Source organism: Emydura macquarii, unplaced genomic scaffold (genome assembly GCF_026122565.2).
Source record: "Emydura macquarii macquarii isolate MOO-44397 ecotype Brisbane River unplaced genomic scaffold, CSIRO-AGI_Emac_v2 contig_383, whole genome shotgun sequence".
NCBI lineage: Eukaryota > Metazoa > Chordata > Testudines > Chelidae > Emydura > Emydura macquarii.
In genome coordinates, this window is record NW_027130520.1 from 2,963,940 (window position 1) to 2,985,212 (window position 21,273).

General features: G+C 43.2%; 1 protein-coding gene across 5 annotated transcripts; it reads right to left on the reverse strand.

The window, feature by feature from the left end:
• Nucleotides 1–965: 965 nt before the first annotated feature.
• On the reverse strand, nt 966–18,039 carry TP53INP1 (tumor protein p53 inducible nuclear protein 1). Of its 5 annotated transcripts, none has more exons than XM_067536774.1 (4): nt 17,808–18,039; nt 11,252–11,538; nt 10,382–10,730; nt 966–5,037 (listed from the first exon to the last, which is right to left on the reverse strand). In XM_067536774.1, the coding sequence occupies exons 2-4, from the start codon at nt 11,361–11,363 to the stop codon at nt 4,788–4,790; spliced, it is 711 nt and encodes a 236-aa protein (XP_067392875.1). In that variant the 5' UTR covers nt 11,364–11,538; nt 17,808–18,039; the 3' UTR covers nt 966–4,787. The 5 variants fall into 5 exon arrangements, with proteins under 5 accessions (XP_067392875.1, XP_067392880.1, XP_067392870.1 ...); XM_067536784.1 differs by lacking the exon at nt 17,808–18,039 and adding an exon at nt 7,672–7,705 and having other exon boundaries at nt 4,880–5,037; nt 11,252–14,896; XM_067536791.1 differs by lacking the exon at nt 17,808–18,039 and adding an exon at nt 8,661–8,732 and having other exon boundaries at nt 5,012–5,037; nt 11,252–14,896.
• Between the last annotated feature and the right edge of the window lie 3,234 nt (nt 18,040–21,273).

Sequence of the window (21,273 nt, forward strand, 5' to 3'; positions counted from 1 at the left end):
GCTGTCATAGTTGTCAATTTAATTGTTCAGCTAGAGCTGTGAAATTGACAAGTTTTCTGGGCACTGGGCTTTGAGCCAGGGAGGGGGCTGCCACCTGGGCAAATTGCAGGCGGCTGCCGCCTGGCTGCCAGCCCAGGAGGTGGGCGATTGCCACCCAATCTGAGTTGGGGCAGAGGAGGCTTTCAGGCTGGCTGGGACTCAGGGATGTGGGCAGGCACCTGCTGTCAGTTTTCAAGCCGGGGCACTGGAGGCTGTCCCTCAGCTCGGAGCCGGGCCACGGGTGACTGCCATTCAGCTGCAAGCCCAGCTCGCGAGATGCAGAAGGCTGCCACCAGGCTCCCACCTGGGAACTGGGACCCGGTGGGAAGCAGAGGGCTGCTGCCCGCCTCCCCCAGATGGTGGCAGCTACCGCCCGCCTCCCAGCTGGGAGTTGTGACTGGGTGGGAAGTGGGCTGCTGCCGCCCGGCTTCCCCAGAAGTCGGCAGCTGCCACCCGCCTCCCCTTCACTTTGTTTTTCCCTGTGTACTCCCTGCTTGTGTCTCACGTGCCCCTGGGGGTACACATACCACAGGTTGAGAAACTATGGACTAGATGACCTCCTGCTGTCCCTTCCGACCATAATCTTCTATGATTCTATGATCATTGGAAAGGTAGAATCCACACAGATTTTTAATATTGATTCGACATCTGCTTGAGCTGATAATGTAGCCACTAAAATATACAAAAGGAAGTTGAACCTGTGATTGTAAGAAATGGGACTTTGTTTACCCTTTGCCATTCCCACTTATGGATACCAAGAGCAAAATTTGTTTCCCTGTTGATTGGAACAGTAATGTAGTCTATTACTATTATACCCCCAAAACAGTCAAAATATAGTTATTTTATTTATACCCAGTGTCCAAAATTAGTGCTTAAACATTTGGAATTTAACTATAGTATGGAAAAAAGATTCAGACAAGCCACTTTAATAAGCCAATTTTTATTGATAGTTAAGAACATGTTTGTTTCTTCATGAAGTGCAAGATGCATCATGAAACCAGAATACAGGAGGTTGTGTTATTAAATACACATTGTTTAAGCAATGCTACTTTTTGGCAAAATGCTGTATTTTGTTGTTGTTCAGCTTGTATCAAACTGACTATTCAAACTAAGAGCCAGACAATCTTCAATATTGAACTGCTACAAGTAGAGAAAGTGGCTCCAGAAAGAAGCTGCCATATATGCATAGACCGATGTACAGTATTTATCTTAACTGAAATGTCCCTTTTGAATTTTCAAGTTTGCTGTGTACAAGTTACACCTAGAAGGCACAGGTTTGTTTACAATACGTCTATTGACCGATACATACGGAAACACAGTTTCAGCAAAATTAATGAATCAGCATCTGAGACAGTGCAAGGCCTCCACTTTTACAAAAAACAGTACGTCTTTCTACCGTTCAAAAACCATATAAAAAGCCACACAACTCACATACTACTAAAGAATAACAAAAAAACCTAACTGCCCAAGAATTCCAGGCATAAAATAGGACTAGTAACATAAATATGCAAGATAAAAATTAACAAAAAAGTCATTGATGAAGTATTATTTATATATATATATATAGATAGATCTCAACAATAGCATGGTTTCCAATATTAAGAGTTGAGAGGCACAGCTTTTGTGCAACAAAACAGTTTATATCCTGAAAGATATAGGCTTTCATCACTAGAAAGTTATCCAGTAATATAGTATAAAAAGATTAGTATCTCCCAGTTTTTAGGAGCAGTCTAAAATTGCATTTACTTGCCAAATAAAAAAAAAAGGAGGCTCCAATTCTAATGCTTGGGAGCCATGCACTTTCCTGCCACCCCCACTAAAAGTTAAAGGATTACAAAACCCTTTCAATTCAAAGAGGTGGAGATTCCATCTTCCTTCATTTAACTTTAGGAAAATTAAAGCTGAAGGAAAGTAGTTATTTAGGAAGAGAAATATTAAAGCAAGGAATTTCCTGAGCTGGAAAATGTGTGTGTCTGTGTGGGTAGGGGGGTGGAAGTGGAAAGGAGAAGAACAGACAGAGGAAAAATTGAAGTGAAATGATAAGGAATGATACCAGAAGCAAAAATTAAGATGTCAGTGAACAAATGAGAGATATTCTAGGAATAAGAGATTTGTGAAGCTACAAAATTATTCTTGGATAAATAATTGAGAGTATTTAGCCCAGGAAAATATCATTGTATAAATGTGAATATGCATCACTAAAAAAAAACAGAAGAAAAGAACATCAACAAAAATCCTCTACATTCTGAATTGCATTAATCACTTAGGCCTTGTCTACTAGCATTTATGCCGGCAAAACGGTTGTTGCTCGGAGGTGTGAAAAAACACCTCCCTGCGCGACACAAGTTTTGCTGGCATAAACGCTTGTGTGGAGAGTGCTATGGTGGCGGCAGATGCTCTCCCGCCAACATAGCTACCACTGCTTGTTTAGGCGGTTTTATTATGTCAGCAGGAGAGCGCTCTGCCATCAACATAATGTGGCTACACAAGCACTTATGCCGGCAAAACTTGTATCGTGCAGGGAGGTGTTTTTTTCACACCCCTGAGCAACAAAAGTTTTGCTGGCATAAGTGCTAGTGTAGACAAGGCTCAAGACTCAGACAGAGTCACTCAGAGCAAAACCTATGTGCCATATCACTGGAAGTTTTTAAGAACAGGTTAGACAAAAAACATCTTTCAGGGATGGTCTAAATATACATAATTCAGTCTAAACACAGGGGAACAGACTAGATGACCTCCCTACATTTCTAGGCATATACCCCAGTAAGACAAGAAGAGTACACACAAAAGCAATGCACAGATAGCTACATTTACAGATCCACATGGCTGTTAACAGTTTAACTGTTAACTAAAACCAGGAAAAATGGAGTATTTGAAGGGAATTAGGGGAGCAGAAGGCTATTTGATACAGGATTATGAAGATTACTCTCCACAAGAGTTCTGCTGCATCTATACATGCAGTGCTACTGATGCTGCAAGATTACTTCAAGGCATTAGGTATTTGCATCAGCAAAATTAAAACATTTGGTCATATTTCAAAGAACATTTCCCCAGGTTTGAAATTATTCTTAAGCATTATTGGTGTCCCTCTAATCACAAAAATTAAAAAGCTGTAAATTTCTAATATTGTTCAGGCTTTTCCACATGATTTCAGCTGGAAGACATTGTTGAATGTGACTAACATTTATATGCCTTAGCAGCAAATGCAGGGGAAGCAGCAGTGACAGATGAAGCACTGGAAACAAAAGAAGAAGAATATAGCTTCACTATTCTCCCCTCGCTCCCCGATTTACTCAATTTTCAAGAATAAGCATGGCTGATTTTGTAGTGCGGCTGCCATGAAGTACCTGTGCTGTCAAACTGGGTAGCTTTACCTTTCAAGGCATGCTTTCTTCTAGAAGATCATACAAGATTTTTAAATAATTTTAATAGGATGTTTAATGTTTTGTACTTTCCCCTCTCCCCCACTACATCCAGTTAGATTTTTTTTTCTGGTTTTACTATGAGCAATGAAACATCCACTGTTAATGTAGCTCCTACATCTCCAGTTTTATATACCCTCCTAGCACTGTTTAGTTCTGGAAGACCAGTAGTGTTAGAATGTATTTATAATGTTATGCCTTTCATCATTTCCAGGCATAGCCACCCCAACTTCATTCTCTCATTGGGAGGGGTGCAAGTCCTCATTTGGAAATAGGTTTTCCCTCCAGTAGTTTGCGAGCAGTTCCTAATTTATCATTTAAAATGAATTGGTCAACTCGAGGCAGTAATCAGCAGCTCGGAAGCCCATCCATAATCACCATCCACCAGAATAGGTTCTACATAAGGTGTTTCAGCTATGGATGGACCTAGTAGAGAAGAGAGTCAGTCTAGCCCTTTCTCTTTGGATCAGACGACGGATAAATTAAACTAAGTTTTGGGAGGTATGTAGTGGATGCATTCTCTCCCCAGATAAAAGAAAGGTGGAAAAAGAAAAAAAGAACAAACGCTTATGAGCCAAAATACTGATGGACCTATGGGTTATTAAATATAGACACTAAACCCACAGAGTCCACTTTTCATTTCACTCCATATGAGGCACAAAGTTTGTCCCTCTCCAATATCTGCAACATTTGTGCCACATCTTATTCCAATATTATCAGGTGGATGTTTAACTCTTTTCTGCTGCTTGTATGAAGTACCTGACAACCCTAATTAAACTGTTTGTTTAATGTAAGCAGATAATATCTAATTTAGATTTAATCTAGAGTTATCTTTCTTTCAATAAGAGTTTAGTGACACCTACTTCAAATCCATTGGCAACTATAGCCAGTATATATGCACAGTATATACACACAGATATAAAAAGCTGTCAAAAGCACTGGTTATTCAAGTGGATGGCTGACCCCAATAAATTTTGTAAAGTCATTCTGAATAAAACAAAATATGTGACTGAAGAATGCATGTTCCATCTTTGCTAGAGTTTTCTTTAAAAACACATCCATACATCAAAGTATAGTTGAAAACCATTTCTCTCTCTCTCACACACACACACGTGCACACACTTCCAAGACACTGACATATTTAAAATAAGCATTCAGGACCGAAAGCAAGGCATTTTGTGATACACTGTATGTAAATGTGGTTTCAAACTAATGTAACACTAGTCGTGATTGTGTTCAAATGATTGACCACACCTTCATTATCTAAACATTAAAACAAGAACAATTAAGAACAATTAACTGACAGGAAAACAACCTCAAACGCCTTCAGTAATTGTACTGACGCTGGCAAGGCTGGTGAACAAACAATCCACTGTGCTTGATTTGCCGAGAGTGGCAATCCCTGGTAAGATTTTGGCGACGGAGACTGTTTCTGTTGAAATGGTGTCTTTCATTATGTTCTTTTACCCACTGGGTAGAATGAAAACTCTTGGTTTGTTCCAGAAAACTTGAGTGAGCAGCAAGAGCGGCAATGTAACAATGAATATGCTGTCCCATTTCATTTCGTGCTTCCATTCTAAAATTTAACAAACAAATGTTACAGTTACAGTTCAGTTAGCACTTTGAGATCTGAATACATTTATTAAGGGAATGTATTTTCTTCTAGCTGAATGAATATAGATAAGCTTGGAAGGATTACCTTTGTATCAGTAAGTGTCACTAAACATCAATTTCATCACGCACCTACACACATGCATGCACACAAAAGGACTGAAAAATATTTCCATCCATAATAATAGAAATTTACAGATAGGCAAAGTAAGAAAAATGTTGCTAGAACTTACTAGAACTTAATTTCAGGATATTTACTGTATACACTTTGACATGTGATGTTGACAATTTGTGTTTTAATTGTTATAATGCTTTGACTTTTTGGATTTCAATGTGTGTACTGTCATTAAATTAATGTCTGACACCCCTGCTGCCTGACTCTCCCATCCTAATAATTTCCTGCAACTGTGAGAATTTAAATAGCTAAAAAAAATTTTAAAAATGCTTAAAAATAAACAGATATAAACTATCAACATTTTTTTAAAATATCAAATTCTGCCAAGCCTAAATATAAATGTTTACACACATCACTAGGTGATCCTATTCTATCACACTATGCATGAAGTTTCCTGATGTAGTTCTTCAGCATATTTTAGAGAGGGAGTTGATAATAGTTTCCTCTACCCTCATCCACTCTGTAATGACTGTGCTAAGTTGCCTTTTGTATTTCTGATGCATTATTTAATCTTTTGGGCATAATGCACTTTTCAGCTTGCTGTTATACGTGAACTAATGGCATAAAGCCCATAAGATCACATGATGTATTAAATACAAAAGGCTTTCAACTATCCTCAGAGGATTTAGTAAATATTTACTAGATTTTATGGTCAAAAGTCATCTTCCACACTGACAATGTAGGCTGCATGAAAATAAAGTGCCCCAATAAAAGAGATTGTTTAGATTTTCCTGCATGGCTGGCCACCCAAATGTGGTGTTCATGCATAAGACCTGGAAAGTTAGACCACTTAAGCCACTAAAGTCAGACCAGATGTGTGAAATGCCATGCGTAACTGATATTAAAGATTAAAGCCTGTCCTATTGACTCCCCCATGCCTCTCAAAGTCAAACTGCTGTAGAGACATCCTATTACACAGTATGGGCCATCACCAGCTTAAGTAAGGGTGGGAGACCAGGTCAGGAAAATGTCTCTTTCCTCCTGCCCTCCCAGCCTGATTTATGGTGTTTCAGGGTTTTTTTTTTAAGTTTTCTAAAACAAGAGCTTTCCAGAGCCCATACAACACATTTTTAAAAACAACTTCCATGAACCTCTCCATCAAGGTGACATGATAGTTGTGACATTGCCTGTAAAGCAGGCTCTTTTATGGGACTCGAAGTGGTAGTATGCAACTTTGGGAGTCACCCAAAAAGGGTGGTGGTAAAGGTTAGGAGCCCAGCCCTTCTTTGTGCTCAGGCACACAGGATGGGACCCTCAGGGAGTTGCAACTAATTTAGCACTAGCATGGCTCTGTTTCCCCTAGTGGAAGGGCCTTACATCAGTGGAAAATCTGTATAGTAGAACATCTTGCCATGCCCCTGGTCTGCCTCTTGCCTGCCATGCTAGCAGAGCACGTGCATGTGTATAGCTGGCACCGGAGTGGACTCCCTTGCCTCCCTACCAGCAAAGAATTGCTGCCAAACTACATTCTCTTTGTGCCATAGGAGCAGCGCAAAATGAATGGATTGGAAGATATGGGCCCAAGATGAATTATGCACTGAATGCCTATCCCAGAGTTAGGTCCCTTTACAGATTATTAGAACCGTGACAGACAAGAGCCAGTCAGTATAATGCCCAAATTCACATTCTGCCCTTCACTCACCCTAGTCATTTCAATTGCTCTTATTTTTTTTCCTTTTATGCAGATTACCTCAACTGAGCTTGCATGAAGGCTTCTGTAATTATGGCACTACCACTGGCTATGTGTGAATGCATTAACATGTTTTTAGAAGCAATGTATGTCAGAGCTGAAATTCTGAATGAAGACAGTAATAAGGGAAGTTCTGGAACGAACCCAGTTACGGTAGCACAAATACAACCACTACAACAATAAAAACCATAACAGATCAAGCATTAGTAGGCTAATTGTGCATGTCTTGAGCATATTTTTGCCTCATGTCATCAGCCAGAGAAGTGCATCAATAGCTCTCTGATACATACATGGATTTTGTATAGTCCATAACAATAAGCCACAATGTATTCATGAACTATTGATACACCCTGAGACCCACCCGCCTCAGCTCCTGATGGAAGGGGAATGTTTACACTCCCTCATAGCAGGAGATCAAGTCAGTTGACCTGGGCTCTGAGTCTCACTAACCTGGGTGTTTTCTGCAATGGAGATGTACCCTAAGTGGCTTTGAACATAAAAGCTAATAAGATTGGGACCTTCAGGATTCTTAATTGATCATCAACATTTTTTAAAAAGCCACTCTTCTATACTTGCCATATATTTTGTTTGTTATAGCAGAATTGATTAGCATTGACCAAGTAATTTAAATTGACATCAAGGTTAGTCTTAAAACTGGTAGTTTTGATATACAAGTCTATTTACAAAGCAGACCAATCAAATAAAAAGTACTGTCCCAAAGCAGTAGTACTTACTGTGCCAGTGTGCCTTAAGCAGCTTTTCCTGGCCCTACAATGTTAAATGGCCAACCATTAAACCACTAGAGACTTCAAAACAACAATTTTATTGTACTGTCAGCTTAGTTGAACAGTTATTATATCTTCTCTGTTACTGAATTTCATCTCAGCTTTAAAGTTTTAGAGCAAGCTAGTCACAATTGTGCTCCAAAATAATTATCTTGTACATGAAATTATGACAAAATCTTTAGGCCCAGATCCTCAAAAGGTATTTAACCACCTAATTCCCATTAATTTCACTGGGACTTAGTATTTAATAGTGATACTTCAGGCCTCATCCTCAGCTGAACACACAGCTCCATTGAATTCAAAGGGATGATGCTGATTTACACCAAGTGAGTATCCGGCCCTTTCATTTGATTATATATTTAAGTAGCACTGCATTATAAACAGTGCAAGGTATAGTTCTGGAATGGCTTATACCAGCATCACTAAATTATACAAAGTCATCACAACAATTCAATATCTGATTTTGAGGAAAGGGAACAAATCCATCTACTCTTGAATGACACAATTCTCACTTAAATTTCACCATCTCCATTTTGCAACCATTTCTGTTAAATGGCTGCTACTGACTATAGGTTCTTACAAACTAGTCTATTCTGTTTTGATTATACCATCCCCATGGCATTGGAGCACCTTACAGTGGTGGGAAATTTCTTCAGGGTCCAATTTTCAAGAGGTGCTGGGTACCGATAGCTCCCATTGACTTCATCCAGAGCTGTGGTGCTCAGGACCTCCTGAAGAAACAGGCCCTTGATGTCCAAGAGCACAGAGTTTCAGTGTCAGCCCCAGCTTAAGACTTAGACACTGTCTTAAGTCATTTTATGAAAATTACCCACTAGTTTTATGGTGTTGCGAACCAAGACCTATAAGCATGGGAGCTAGGCTGCCATTGAAGTCAGTGGTAATTACTTGCACAAAGCTACACATAGAACCAAACTCACCATAAGATGATCCTTGTTCTTTCTTATTTCAGAGGAGGAACACTAGAAGCAGGCCAAATTTGTGCAGTCATTCTGAACAAGGGCACCATGCATTACATTAGTATTTCTTAGAAGTTGAGCATATGAAAAAAAGGATAGGGTCATAATGGAAACATTTTTGCTACATCCAGGATAGTGTCTGCCTACCAAGCAAATATTGCATTATAGGTAGAGCCTTGCAAATTCACGGATATCCGCTTTATATCTGCATCTGCAGACCATTTTTGCGGGTCAGATGTAGATACACATTCTGTATCCACGCGTGCTCTAATTACAGGTTTGAGTCTGTGGTCATTCTGCATGGTCACCTCCTTCGGAAGTAGACCCTAGTGGAAGAATAATTTCTGACTTTACTATGAGAAAAAGCTTGTGTTTGTTTACAGGTGGCCTTCCGGAGAGAAAGGGTGGGATTTATGGAGTGACAAGCTCTGGGTTTGTTTCCCAGCACTAGGTGCATCTACACTGTAATTACACACCCACGGCTGGTCCATGCCAGTAGATTCAGGCTCATCAGCCTCTGGCTAACTGTCATGTAGAAATTCGGGTTTAGCCCAAGCCCTGGGACCCTCCCACCTTGCAGGGTCCCAGGGTTTGGGCTGAACCCAAACATCTACACTGCAGTTAAACAGCCCCTTAGCCTGAGCCTCAGGAGCCCAAATCAGTTGGCACAGCCAGCCCTGGGTTTTTAATTGCAATGTAGGCATGCCCCCAGACTTCCAGTGATCTGACCTTGGAGAAATCACACATTCTTTTCCCCCCTCAGTCTCTGCAACTGACATAGTACTTCTCCCACCTCATGGGGTGGCTGTAAGGACATCATCATTAATGTCTGCGAGGCACTTTAGATAATACAAGGGTGGGCACAGGTACCGTTTATCATTTTTATTGCTCTCTTCTGGTTTAGAAAACCTGATCTATGAGGAAAAATTTAAAAAAAAAACTGGGCATGTTTAGTCTTGAGAAAAGATGATTGAGGGGAGAACTGATAGTCTTCAAATATCTTAAGCACTGTTATAAAGAGAAAAGTGATCCATTGTTCTCTGTTTCCGCTGAAGGTAGGACAAGAAGTAATTGGCTTAATGTGCAGCAAGGGGAATTTAGGTTAGATACTAGAAATTTTTCCTAACTATAAGGTTAGTTAAACACTGGACTAGGTTACCAAGAGAGGTTGTGAAATCCCCATCATTGGAGATTTTTAAGATGTTAGACAAATTCTGTCAGGGATGGTCTAGGTATTCTTGTCCTGTTTCAGCACAGGTGGCTGGATTAGAGGATTTCTTGAGGTCCCTTCCACCCTTATATTTCTAGGCAGTACCTAGATAGGATAGTCTATCATATCAGTTGTGCAAGTAACTATCTCTGACTTCAATAGGAATGGAGTGTACAACTAATGGGATAATTAGGCCCCAGAAGTATTAATTACAATGCCAAGACCGGACATCTGATTATTCACTCCCAGCATGACCATCACATAGAAGAGTTTTAAAATCAGGCATGAAGCTTATCTTAAAATGTTGGAGTATTTGTGCTTCATTCATTCACTTAAAACTGAAGCTTCTAATTCATTCTTAAAGCATTTGATCTAAGCAAATTGTAACCAGGTATTTATTGTACCCCTTTGCAGTAAGCAGTAATTCATGCCCTGTGTATTTGCATCATATTGGCAATAGAAAAAATTTTACCTTGGACTGCTTGGATTATGAAACTCCTCATCTCCACAGCTAGTCTCATTTAGATTGTGACAGGTATTATGGACAGCATATACAGACATACTGGGATGTTCAATTAGAAGGTTCTCCATAGGACTGGTTTCCACCTTGATAGTGGTTAATCCACCTGCAGTAAAACATGGGGGAGGGGTAATAAACCAGCTCTCCTCCATGGGACATGAGTCAAATTGGATGAAGCAAGACTCGTTGGCATCAGCCAAACACTCGAAGGAAGTCGGTAAACAAGAAAAGACTGGTGAGTGGTCAGCAGCTGATGTTTCACTGATGTCTGCTTCTTCCGTTGAAAAGTTAGTGCAAGTGTCTAGTGAAGGTTGTCCATTGTGCCAGTTGCCGTAATTTAGATAAAGCCACCGCAGATAGATGATTGCAGGAGATGGAGACCAGCAAGTTCATGTGGTGCAAGAAGAGGATAAAAAACAAACAAAGAGAAAATCGTCTACCATCAGCATGTACACAAACATTTTATAAACAAACAAATAAAAGGGAAATTATCAGGAAACTCTTTCCCAAGTCAGATATAAAAATCAAGAGTGCTGCCAGAAAAGTGATACAATTGTGTAATACAGAGGACCCAGTGTCAAATAAATATTATCCGTACAAGTAGTTCTCCTGAAGTCTGCACTTGTTAATCTTATGAAACTGACGTCAGTTTCCCTAGCCAGATTACACAAGATGTTTTGTGGTTTATTGTTTTACACAAATCCATGTTATTTACGCTTAGGCTAAAAATTCCTTTGGAGCTACTGGTTTCCTTATACAGAAGTATGATAAATATAACTGCCTGCTTCCTGCTGTAGTGGTTATATTTAACAGACATCTTACCTATAAAGTCAACCAGAATCCATTCATCATCTTCTTTTTCACTGAACTCTGGCTCTTGGCTGGACAAGTTATTGATCTCTCCCACAAACATATTATTCAGCCTCTGGAACATTACTAAGGCAAGAATGAGACTTTGGCTAGTAAGTCTTTGTATCCAAATATTCAAGACACAGGCTCACACTTATACTAGCAAAGTGGCAGAGACACGAGATTAAAGTGCATAGATGCTTTATCAGCTTACGTATGGATCATGGAGAGTCATGGTTTGTAAACAGTTTATACAAAACCTGCAAAGAAGAAAAGAGTGGTCTTAATGCTAAAGCAATCAATCTATTTGTAAATGACAAGTTAGAACTCCGATAGGGCCAATTCTTGACTGCAGGTTTTGGGGAATAGCCTACATGACTCAAAGCATTTGTCATGTGGAGATATAACACTTCTTTTCATTGGCCCATAGCGTCCCCTGCCAACAAGCTGAACAGAAGAACAAGGCCTGATAGAGGAAAGAGCCAGAAGGGCTCTCATCACAGGCTTGCCCAAAGCCCTCCATCTGGATTTTGCCCCACATATAAAGGTCTGCACAGCTCCTGGCCCCATGCCCACAGATCTGCAGGAATGTGAGGGAGACAAGGGCCATCTATGCAGAGACCCTATGCTCTAGGACCCCTGGGATATTCTGTCCAAACTGGCTCCAAAGAAGCGATGTTACTTATGACTTCCCCTGAGAACCTTTCCTTCTTCCATTTAAGTGGGGGAGGGAAGAACTCTAAGAAGCAGAGATACAGCCTGAAGCAGTATTATCTAAGTAGTCCACATGGGGGGGGATGTTTGTAACCCCCTCCCCATGCATATGCCCCAGTCCTGCAGACAGCCCTCTGCAGGGTCCCAGTGATGTTGAATGCAGGTACTGTAGCTGATCCCATCTGTATTGAACCGAGAAAATATACACAGAGCGCACCTCCATCCTGCTGCAGTCCAGGGGCTCTTCTTGAATGTTAACACATTACAGAGGAAAATGTAATCAGGTTCAAAGGTACACTGGCATGATTATAAAGTGGGATCATTTTCATTGTGACTAGTTAGAGACTACTGTGTACTGTGAGGTACTAAGTAACTAATGCAAATGCTGGCTGCACCACCACAGTTTGAGAACAAAGTTGCTTCCTTATATTTCATTATAAGCAAAATTAATTTCTCAACAGAAGACACTTCCCTAAATGTATATTTAAGAGACTATCAGTTTCAGCCTGGACTATATATATTTTGTGGTTGAAGCTGAAAAACCATTAGCCATTTAACAGTTAAAAAAGAAAGATGCCCAAGTTCCTGAGATCACCACAACTGCACATGAGATTGCCTGTTGCTGTCATATTTGAACCATTAACTTAGTTCAAATGATGCTGTCAAAATGCTACACTTTAACAGTAATATTCAGGTATTTAAACTACTTTAAAATGTAATCTATTTTTAGCACAAATAGCATTATTTCCACCTATTAAGTTAATTATTAGAATGCATGTGTAAACACGGTATATCACTTACATAATCTCTCCTCTCTTCCTGGAATTAGTCTATGTTTATGATAGATAGACTACGTAAGTTAGAGACATATACATAAAAGGTATGAATTTCTATATTCAGATAGCTTGGGAAAGTGCAAGACAAACTATCCTAGATAAGACATTCAAAATAATTGTTCATACAAAGCACAACAAAACAAACTATATAAATTGAATTTCTAAGAAGTAAATATTGATTAGGGGAGATCATTATGTTTCCAAAACATGAACTTGAAGTTTCCATGTCAATGTATTGTAACTCATGAGCCAAAGATAGCTTTGTGTTGGATACCAGAAAATTAAAGGAAGAGCCTTTTGTGAGTTACTTCTGTTTATCACTGGAGTTTCTCTCCTGTTTGTTAAGCTACCTAGGAACTGGTTTACATTCGGACATTGGGATCCAATACTATTGGTGCCTCTAAACGTGTTGCATTTCTGCAGCATATGGGATGTCAGTCCGCCGCTGAAAAGTAAGAGTATTAATTAAGAACCATGGCAACACTAGATAATTAAGGTGTCAATGGTTCCTATAAATATAGCTCTCACCAGCATAAACTGGTGCTGGGGCTGTATAGCAAACTATTTGGCTTGCTATACAGCTGTAAGTGTTTACTGGGTAGGATATACAATATAATAGTGATTATAGTAGTTGACTGAGAGCTGAGTGTGAAATGACAGCAAAACAGGGTCTAGCCAATTCTTGTCTGTAAGAACTTGGCTCCCCAATTTTTATCCCAATGCTAAAGTCACTAACAGTGTCATTGCTCAGTAGTCTCTTGGCAACCACCAGGAGGCTCCAAAAGAGCAAAATTTTATCAAAGTTGAAAGAGGTACAGTTAACATTAGCTGTTACCACAAAGATCTTGGAGTCATGGTGGATAGTTCTCTGAAAACATCTGCTCCATGTGCAGCAATAGTCAAAAAAGAGCTAACAGAATGTTAGGAACCATTAGAAAAGGGATAGATAATAAAAACCAAAAAATGTCATAGTGCCACTATATAAATCGATGGTACTCCCAGTCCCACACTTTGGATACTGCGAGCAATGCTGGGTGCCCCATCTCAAAAAAGATATATTAGAATTGGAAAAAGTACAGCGCAGGGCAACAAAAAATAACTAGGGTATGGTAGAGCTTCCACATTAGGAGAGATTAAAAAGACTGGGAGTGTTCATCTTAGGAAAGAGATGACTAAGGGGGTAATATGATAGAGGTCTATAAAATCATGAATGGTGTGGAGAAAGTAAGTATTTATCTTTTCACATAAAACAAGAACCAGAGGTCACCCAATGAAATTAATAGGCAGCAGACTTTAAAAAAAAACCAAACAAATAAACATAAAGAAGTACTTCTTCACACAATGCACAGTCAATCCGTGGAACTTGTTGCCAGGGGATGTCTGAAGGCCAAAAGTATAACTGGGTTAAAAAAATAATTAAATAAGTTCATGGAGGATAGGTCCATCAATGGCGATAGCCAAGATGGTCAGGGATGGAACCACGTGTTCTGCTAAGCCTCTGACTGCCAGAAGCAGGGACTGGATGATGAGGACGGATCATTCAATAATTGCCCTGTTCTGTTCATTCCCTCTGAAGCATCTGGCACCAGACATTGTCAAAAGACAGGATACTGGGCTAGATGGACCAAAGGTCTGACCCAGTATGGCTAGTCTTATGTTCTTACATATGGCAGAGTGTTTCTCCATCCACCATAACAGTTTTCAGTGCATTGACTTGAACAAAGTGGGCACCATTTTGTTTTATAAACTTCATTTTCTACCATAGAGTGTAGTTACTGTCTAGGTATTTAGTCTGCAATTAGCTTCGCTGTCTTTTGCTTCTTACAGGTAGAGATACCTACGCAGAAGAATGTTTACAATGTAAGGCTGTCAGCCCTAAATATTTACTGACCACAACGTTGGTCCCACTTCAAAATTCATATCAAACCTACTGTGGTTCTAGAGAATGCAATTGCTTAACATGTAGTGGTCTGAAAATATCACAAATGAAAAATTGCAACTTCACCAGGAGTCAGTAAAAGTGATGCATGTTTTCTATTCCATCTTAATTTATGTACTATTTTCGTTTTTTTCAGTCACATTTTATTTTTTAAACTTTCAGTCAAGGAAATACTAAGTGTGTGGAGGTTTTAAAAAAAATATTATTATTTTGAGAAGGGAAGAACAGGAAAGAAATAAAATGGATTCTTAAAGGAAAGCTTAAAATGCAACACCATTTTCATGGCAGGTCAATGATTAGGCCCACCAGACCTGACTGTTCTTTTTTGCATAAGACAAGTGTGATACTGAGTAAACTCAAACTTACTGTAGGTGGCATAATATCCTCTCTGAAGCAAGAATATACTCTGAAACAGTTATCCAGTTTCCAAGATTTGTTTGGTATTTTGAATATTGGTAGAACATTAACAAGGAAGTTACCCTGAACCTCTGTCAGAGGTAGATGATATAAAGATATATATGTAAAGTGATCAACATACACCAGAATATTTGCAATTTATAGGACACCTAGTTTATTGAGAAGCTATTGCAAGTCTGGTTTTTGGAAGTCTCCAGGTTCTCTCTAAGACAGAGAACTTGTCCATTTAGTGCCAATATTAGAAAGGTCCAGTCGGAGTCACTGATGTTCCTTTCTTGATCAATGATAGTGAAAAGAGAATTTTGATTTACAGGAAGTGTCTTTTTGCTGAAAATATGTATGTTCTCATATAAAAGAAACCTCATCCCCACAGACAGATTTAATAAAAATGAATGGCGGTAGACAAAATACTAAGTACTGGATTGTGGCTCTGGCTAGATGGCCACGGAGTAGTAAGGCCTATGACCCCTTACTCACCCATATAGTTGTGTTAGCCTGTTTAGATCACACCTCCAAGCATGCCTGGGTGGGGAGCAAGCACTGCACGCCTGGTGTTTACATACACACATCACTTGTGAACAACTGAACAGTAAAGGGAGAGACAAAGCAATGGTCTTGCCCAATATGCACTGGCCAGCAGAGTTGGCTGGATGCAATCTGTACCACAAAAAGGGGAAGAAACTTACTACACTCCACCCTCACCTTCCAAGAGGGGAGCCCAGAGAAGAAGAGTTCCTCCCTAGAGCGGAAGCTCATGTGAAGCCTCTTCCTCTGGGCTGAGCCAAAAGATCTCCCCAGTGCTTAATTTGTGCCAGGGCTTAACCCCAGCACCTCTGGGCTTGGTAGGTTAGTTATGAAAGTAAAAATATTGCTTAATTAAGCCTTAGCACCTAATTGCATGAGCCTCAGCACCTCTTTCATTACCATTTATGCACAGAGTCTACCCCTAAGTGAGTTGAACAGTTTCTAAGGACACTTGCACAAGTAACCATTATGCTTTAAGCGGTCATTGGCTTCTGCCACCTCTACCTCACTCAACCCCCATCCTGGAGGGGTGCCAGCCATCAGACCTGACAGAGGATTGTGATTTTTAGGTGGCAAGCGCGTAGCAGATGCAGATTAATTCTCCAGACACAAGGCACCTGCTCTGGGGCAAACAACCCGGTCAAGGAAGCGGGAGGTGAGGCAGGGCTGGTTCTGAGGGGAATTCTTGCCCAGGTCTCTGGGCTCAGGCACCTTCCGCACACGGATCCAGCCCTTGGCTCCGGGGTGACCTGACCTGGCAGGCGGTGCGGCTGAGTCAGTCACATCCTCTCCTTTGTTTTGATCGCTCGGAGCCCCCTCCCTGGGCGGTGCCTGCAGCCTGGCTGAGGTTTTTCTGTGTGTCACACCTGACTGGAGCGTAAGCAAAGCAAAACAAACGCGGCCCTGGGAGGTGGGGCGTGGAAGGTCCCTCCACACCCGAGCAAACAAGAGACCCGCAGAGGCAGGAGGAGGCAACCCGACACCCTTCCAGCCCCTGGGCGGGCCGGCCGCCCCGAACTCCTCCTCCCCGCGAGTGAGTGCGGGGGGAGAGACAAAAGGGTCAGACTGGGAACGCAGCCACCACTCCGGCGTTTGCGAAGAGGAGGAAGTTGAGAGACCAAACAAACAAGCGGAGCGGGGCCTGCCCCAGCGAGTCACCCCCCCCCGCGGCGTGGTGGTCCGCAGTGCGCGGCTGGAGGGGGCGCGCCCCTGGGGACGCAGCTCGCTGTACCAGGCATTTAGGGACACCCATTGCTCCCGGCCAGCTACACCGGACGGGGCGGTGCGCATCCCCCCGCCCCACAGGGAAAGAGTCTCCCGAAGCCAGTTAAATCTATAGGGCACTGTGCGCCCCCATGGCCCCAAGAGGGAAAGGGACTCCCGCAGTTACGCTGCTTAGGCTCGGCGTGCGTTCACGCTCCAAGGGGAAAGACCCTCCCACAAAACTACACAAGCACCGATTTTCAAAGGGGTCGAGCACCTGCAAGTTCCCACGGCCTTCAACGGAGTTTGCGGGTGCTCGACGCCTGGAGCAGGCAGGCCAACCCTGTCTCGATCGCCTGCGACTGCAGAGAAAGAGCCACATCCCCTGTCCGTCTCATAAACACTTCCTAACCCGCTAGGCGCCTGGCCAGGACCTGGAGCTATTTTAGGAGTCTCATGACCTGGGAAGTCCGTGTGAGCGCTACACAACAGCGAGCCCGACCCCTCTGAGCCATGGGGAACGGGAGGGAGATCGCCCAGGGCCTGGGGTCCCTGAAGGGAAGCGGGCACTGCGTTACGCACCGAGACCGGCTGCCTTTCCGTACAGAGCGTGGAGCCCATCCACACGGTCCCTCTTCGTGCGGGGGACGGGCAGGGCAGCGCAGCGCAGCGAGGCTTCCCTTACAGCTCGCTCTCTTCCCGGACATTGGATTACCGGCCCCGAAACCGCAACACCCCCGCCCCCAGTCTGCGCTGGAGGGCACTGGAGGGGGCGCAGCCTGGGCAGAAGGCACCTGGGGCGGCCGCTGTGCCCGGGTCGGGGGTCGGAGTCTCGAAGCTCGGTATCAAGCTCCCGGGGCCACTTCCAGCCTGGATACAAATCTCCGCCACTCACCTTCCAGAGACACGGAGGGGGCGAAAGTCAGGAGGGCGGCAATGGCTAGTGAGGTAGATGAGTGGAGGCAGCGATGGGCCCCTGGCTCTGCACAGCCGCTCCTGGGATCCCGGGTCCTGTTGCTGTAGCCGCGCCTCGGTCCAACTCGGTTCCCTGCCGAGTCTTTTGTTGTTACAGAATCCAGCGAACAGCTGATCGGCCCCGGCCGCCGGAGGCCCCGCCCCGGCTCCCCCCTGCCCGCTCCCCAGGGGCCGGGCTAGGGTTCAGACCCCACCAATGTGAGCAGAGCGGGGCTCCGGGCCGCGCCGGGACAGGCTGTCACTAACGCACGTGATCTGGCTCAGAGCCACAGAGAACTCGGCAGCTAGGATCAAGCCCAGGCAACAAAAGGAGAGAGGGACTAGAGAGAGAGAAAGAAAGAGGAGGAGGGGAGCAGCAGGGAGGGAGGCAGGGAGCGGCTGCAAAAGGAAGAGATAAAGCAAGAAGAGGGGACCCGAGAGGGAAAGAGCTCGAGAAGAGAGAAAATAAAGGAAAAAAAGGGGAGAGGAGAGGTTGGATAGGTCTGAGGAAGCACTCAGATATCATGGTGATAGACCCAGAGTAAGACCCTAAAGAGAGAGAGAAGAAAGGGGAATAAAATGGAGCTAATAAAGAGTCAGACAGATAAGGGGACACAACAACAGCTGCAAGTTGGTATATTATGTACACACTACTGTATGCATAGATTAGATGCATTATTTAGGCTGAACCAAGCTTCCCAGTATGAGCCTGCTTCATGCATCAAGACACATACTCTTAACTTCAAAATCAAAGGGATCTGTCTGAACTTTTATTTGCAGTATCTTTGCCTAGAGTGGAATATTCCTAGAATTTGGGACAAATTGGACAAAGCATAATTGGACAGGAGTTGATGTGCATTTCAGTTGTGAGATCGTTTCCTGGGTTGTGGGTTTTGGTTTAGATGGTTTTTTTCAGCTTGTCCTATTTCCAAAATGAACCGGCCTAGAAAGTGCCAAATCTGTTTAGGGAGGAGAGGGGGAGAGATGTGCAGCTTTTGACAAGTTTTGGGAATGGTGGAATTGCTTACTTATTAACAATGGTTTCCATATACTTTAAAAAGCTTGCTTGGAACACTGCAAACATTTTTTTTTCAAATTCTGTATAGCTACAGGTATGGATAAGCTGACTGATTGTCAGGTAGGAAACCACTGTGGGGGCGGGAGGATTAGATGGGTCCAGTCTGAAAAGAAGATGAGAGGGAGCCACGAAAGAAGAGGGGAATCGGGAGTTTGGTTGCAAGTACCTAAAATGTAGATGACACAAAGATTGCGGGAGTGGATAATAATGAAGAGGATAGGTAGGTCATTAATACAGAAACATCTGGATTGTTTGGTAAGCTGGGTGCAAGCAAACAATGTGCATTTATAAAGTCATACATCTAGGAACAAAGAATGTTGGTTCTACTTAGAGGATGAGGGACTTTATTCTGGGAAGCAGTCAGTGGCGTACTGAGGGGACGGCTGGGGGAGGGCCAGGCCCCCAGGCGCCAGGCTGCAGGGGGCGCCAGGGCCGGAGGCAAGACCACTCCAGCCAGGCTGGAGTGGCACGTAAGTGCAGGGGTCACACTCAAGAAGAGGGGGGCGGGGGACGCAGAAGGCGCTGAGGGGTGCCCCTTAGCGCCTTCCTCCCCATGCATTGTGAATGGACGGCTCAGCCCCTCTTCCCAAGTGCGAGGGGGCGAGGCCTCCCCATGATGCCCTGTGGGGCTGGAGCAGCAGGTAAATGTGGGAGGCTGGGAGGATAGGCTGCCTGGTCCGAGCCAGCACCGGGCTTCAGCAAGAGGAGCGGATACTGCACACCGGGTAAGTGTGTGTGGGGGGCAATGGAGCCAAGCCTTTATTTGTGCCCCCTAAGTCTCTGCCCCCCCTCCTCAGGTAGAGACCTGCCTCCCTGGGGCAGCTGGGGGGGGCAGCACCTGGATCCCTCCTGCCCTGCGCTGGGGGCGTGAGGCTTGTGGGGGGCACAAATGTAGGCTTGGCCCCCGGGCACCGGAAACCCTCAGTATGCCACTGGAAGCAGTGACTCTGAAAGGGGCTTGGAGGCTGAACCTGACCTCCTTGTGAAACAAAAGGGCTAATGTGATCCTTGGATGTATAAACAGAAATACTAAGTAGTAATAACATTATATTATCACTGTATCTGACATTGATGTGAATACTACTGAAATACTGTGTCCAGTTGAGGTACCTGCTATTCAAGAAGGATGTTGAAAAATTGGAGAAGGTTCAGAGAAGAGCCACAAGAATGATGAAAGAATTGGAAAAAAAACCCATTGCCTAATGTGGAGGAACTAATGAAGGAACTCAGTCCGCGATTCAGGGGTGACTTGATTGCAGTCTACAAATATTTACATATGGAACAGAAATTTGATAACAGCAATCCTCAGTCTAGCACACAAAGATATAAGATGATCCAATAGCTGAAAGTTGAAACTAGACACTCAGTAGAAACAAGGTGCACATTTTTAACAGAGTGTAATAAATCATTTGAACACCTTACCAAGGGGTTGTGGTAGATTCATCATCGCAGGACATTTTAAAAATCAAGATCAGATGTTTTTCTAAAATGTGTGCTCTAGTTCTGCCTCAGGTATTGGATTTGAAGCAAGAATTAATTCAAGGAAGTCCTACGGCCTGTGTTATTCAGGAGGTCAGACTAGCAGACCAGTGGTTTCCACACTTTATTTGGGTATCATCTTAAACAAAATTACAAACCACATGCACATTTCTCCTTGTACCCATATATTTTAGGCTTCAGGTTCCCAATTCCCCTCCAGTTTCCTCTGACCCAGGAAGCTCTGACAGTCTCACTGCAGCCCCTGGCCTCCCTGGGGAGTCACTCCCACAGATCTCCTTCTACTCTAGTCCTTGAACACACAACTCCTCCTTCTAGTTGATTAAGGGATTCCTTACTCATGCGGCTGTGCCATGATTCAAACAGGCTTCCTCAGCCTATCAGTATCCATGTTTCAGCCCTATTCCACAGAGCCTCCCATTAGTCCTTGGATTAACACACTTCTTCCCCTCAGTTCCAAGGCCAGCCACCCTAGGCTTCAGGCAGGCTTCCCCAGCCCACCAATCTCCCTTCTGATTCCCATTCTAGGGAACCTCTCTCCTGACTTGCTACACCCCAGTAATTCTCCTCTCCAGGCTGTCTGCCCTCTCTTCTCTGGATGTCACCTACCAGCTGAGTTTTATCATGTTAAGGAGGTAGTTATCCAGTTGGCATCTGGCTGGCCCCATTCCCCAGCTAATCTGCTGCTCCCTTGAATACCTGTTTCCTGTCCCCCTTAAAGTGGGCAGATCACCCTGTTACAGTGCACCACTTCCAACAAACTCAGTACCATAGTCTGGGAACCCCTGGACTAGATAATCACAATGGTTTCGTGATATCATGACTTCCAGAG

Bases quoted from the DNA above. Each gene is read 5' to 3' on its own strand.
- TP53INP1 (XM_067536774.1), bottom strand. From the start codon at position 11,363: ATGTTCCAGAGGCTGAATAATATGTTTGTGGGAGAGATCAATAACTTG. The intron at 10,731-11,251 runs GTAAGATGTCTG...AACCTTCACTAG, and splicing joins GATTCTGGTTGACTTTATAG to ACACTTGCACTAACTTTTCA. The intron at 5,038-10,381 runs GTAAAATTTTTT...GTTAAATTTTAG, and splicing joins CATAATCCAAGCAGTCCAAG to AATGGAAGCACGAAATGAAA.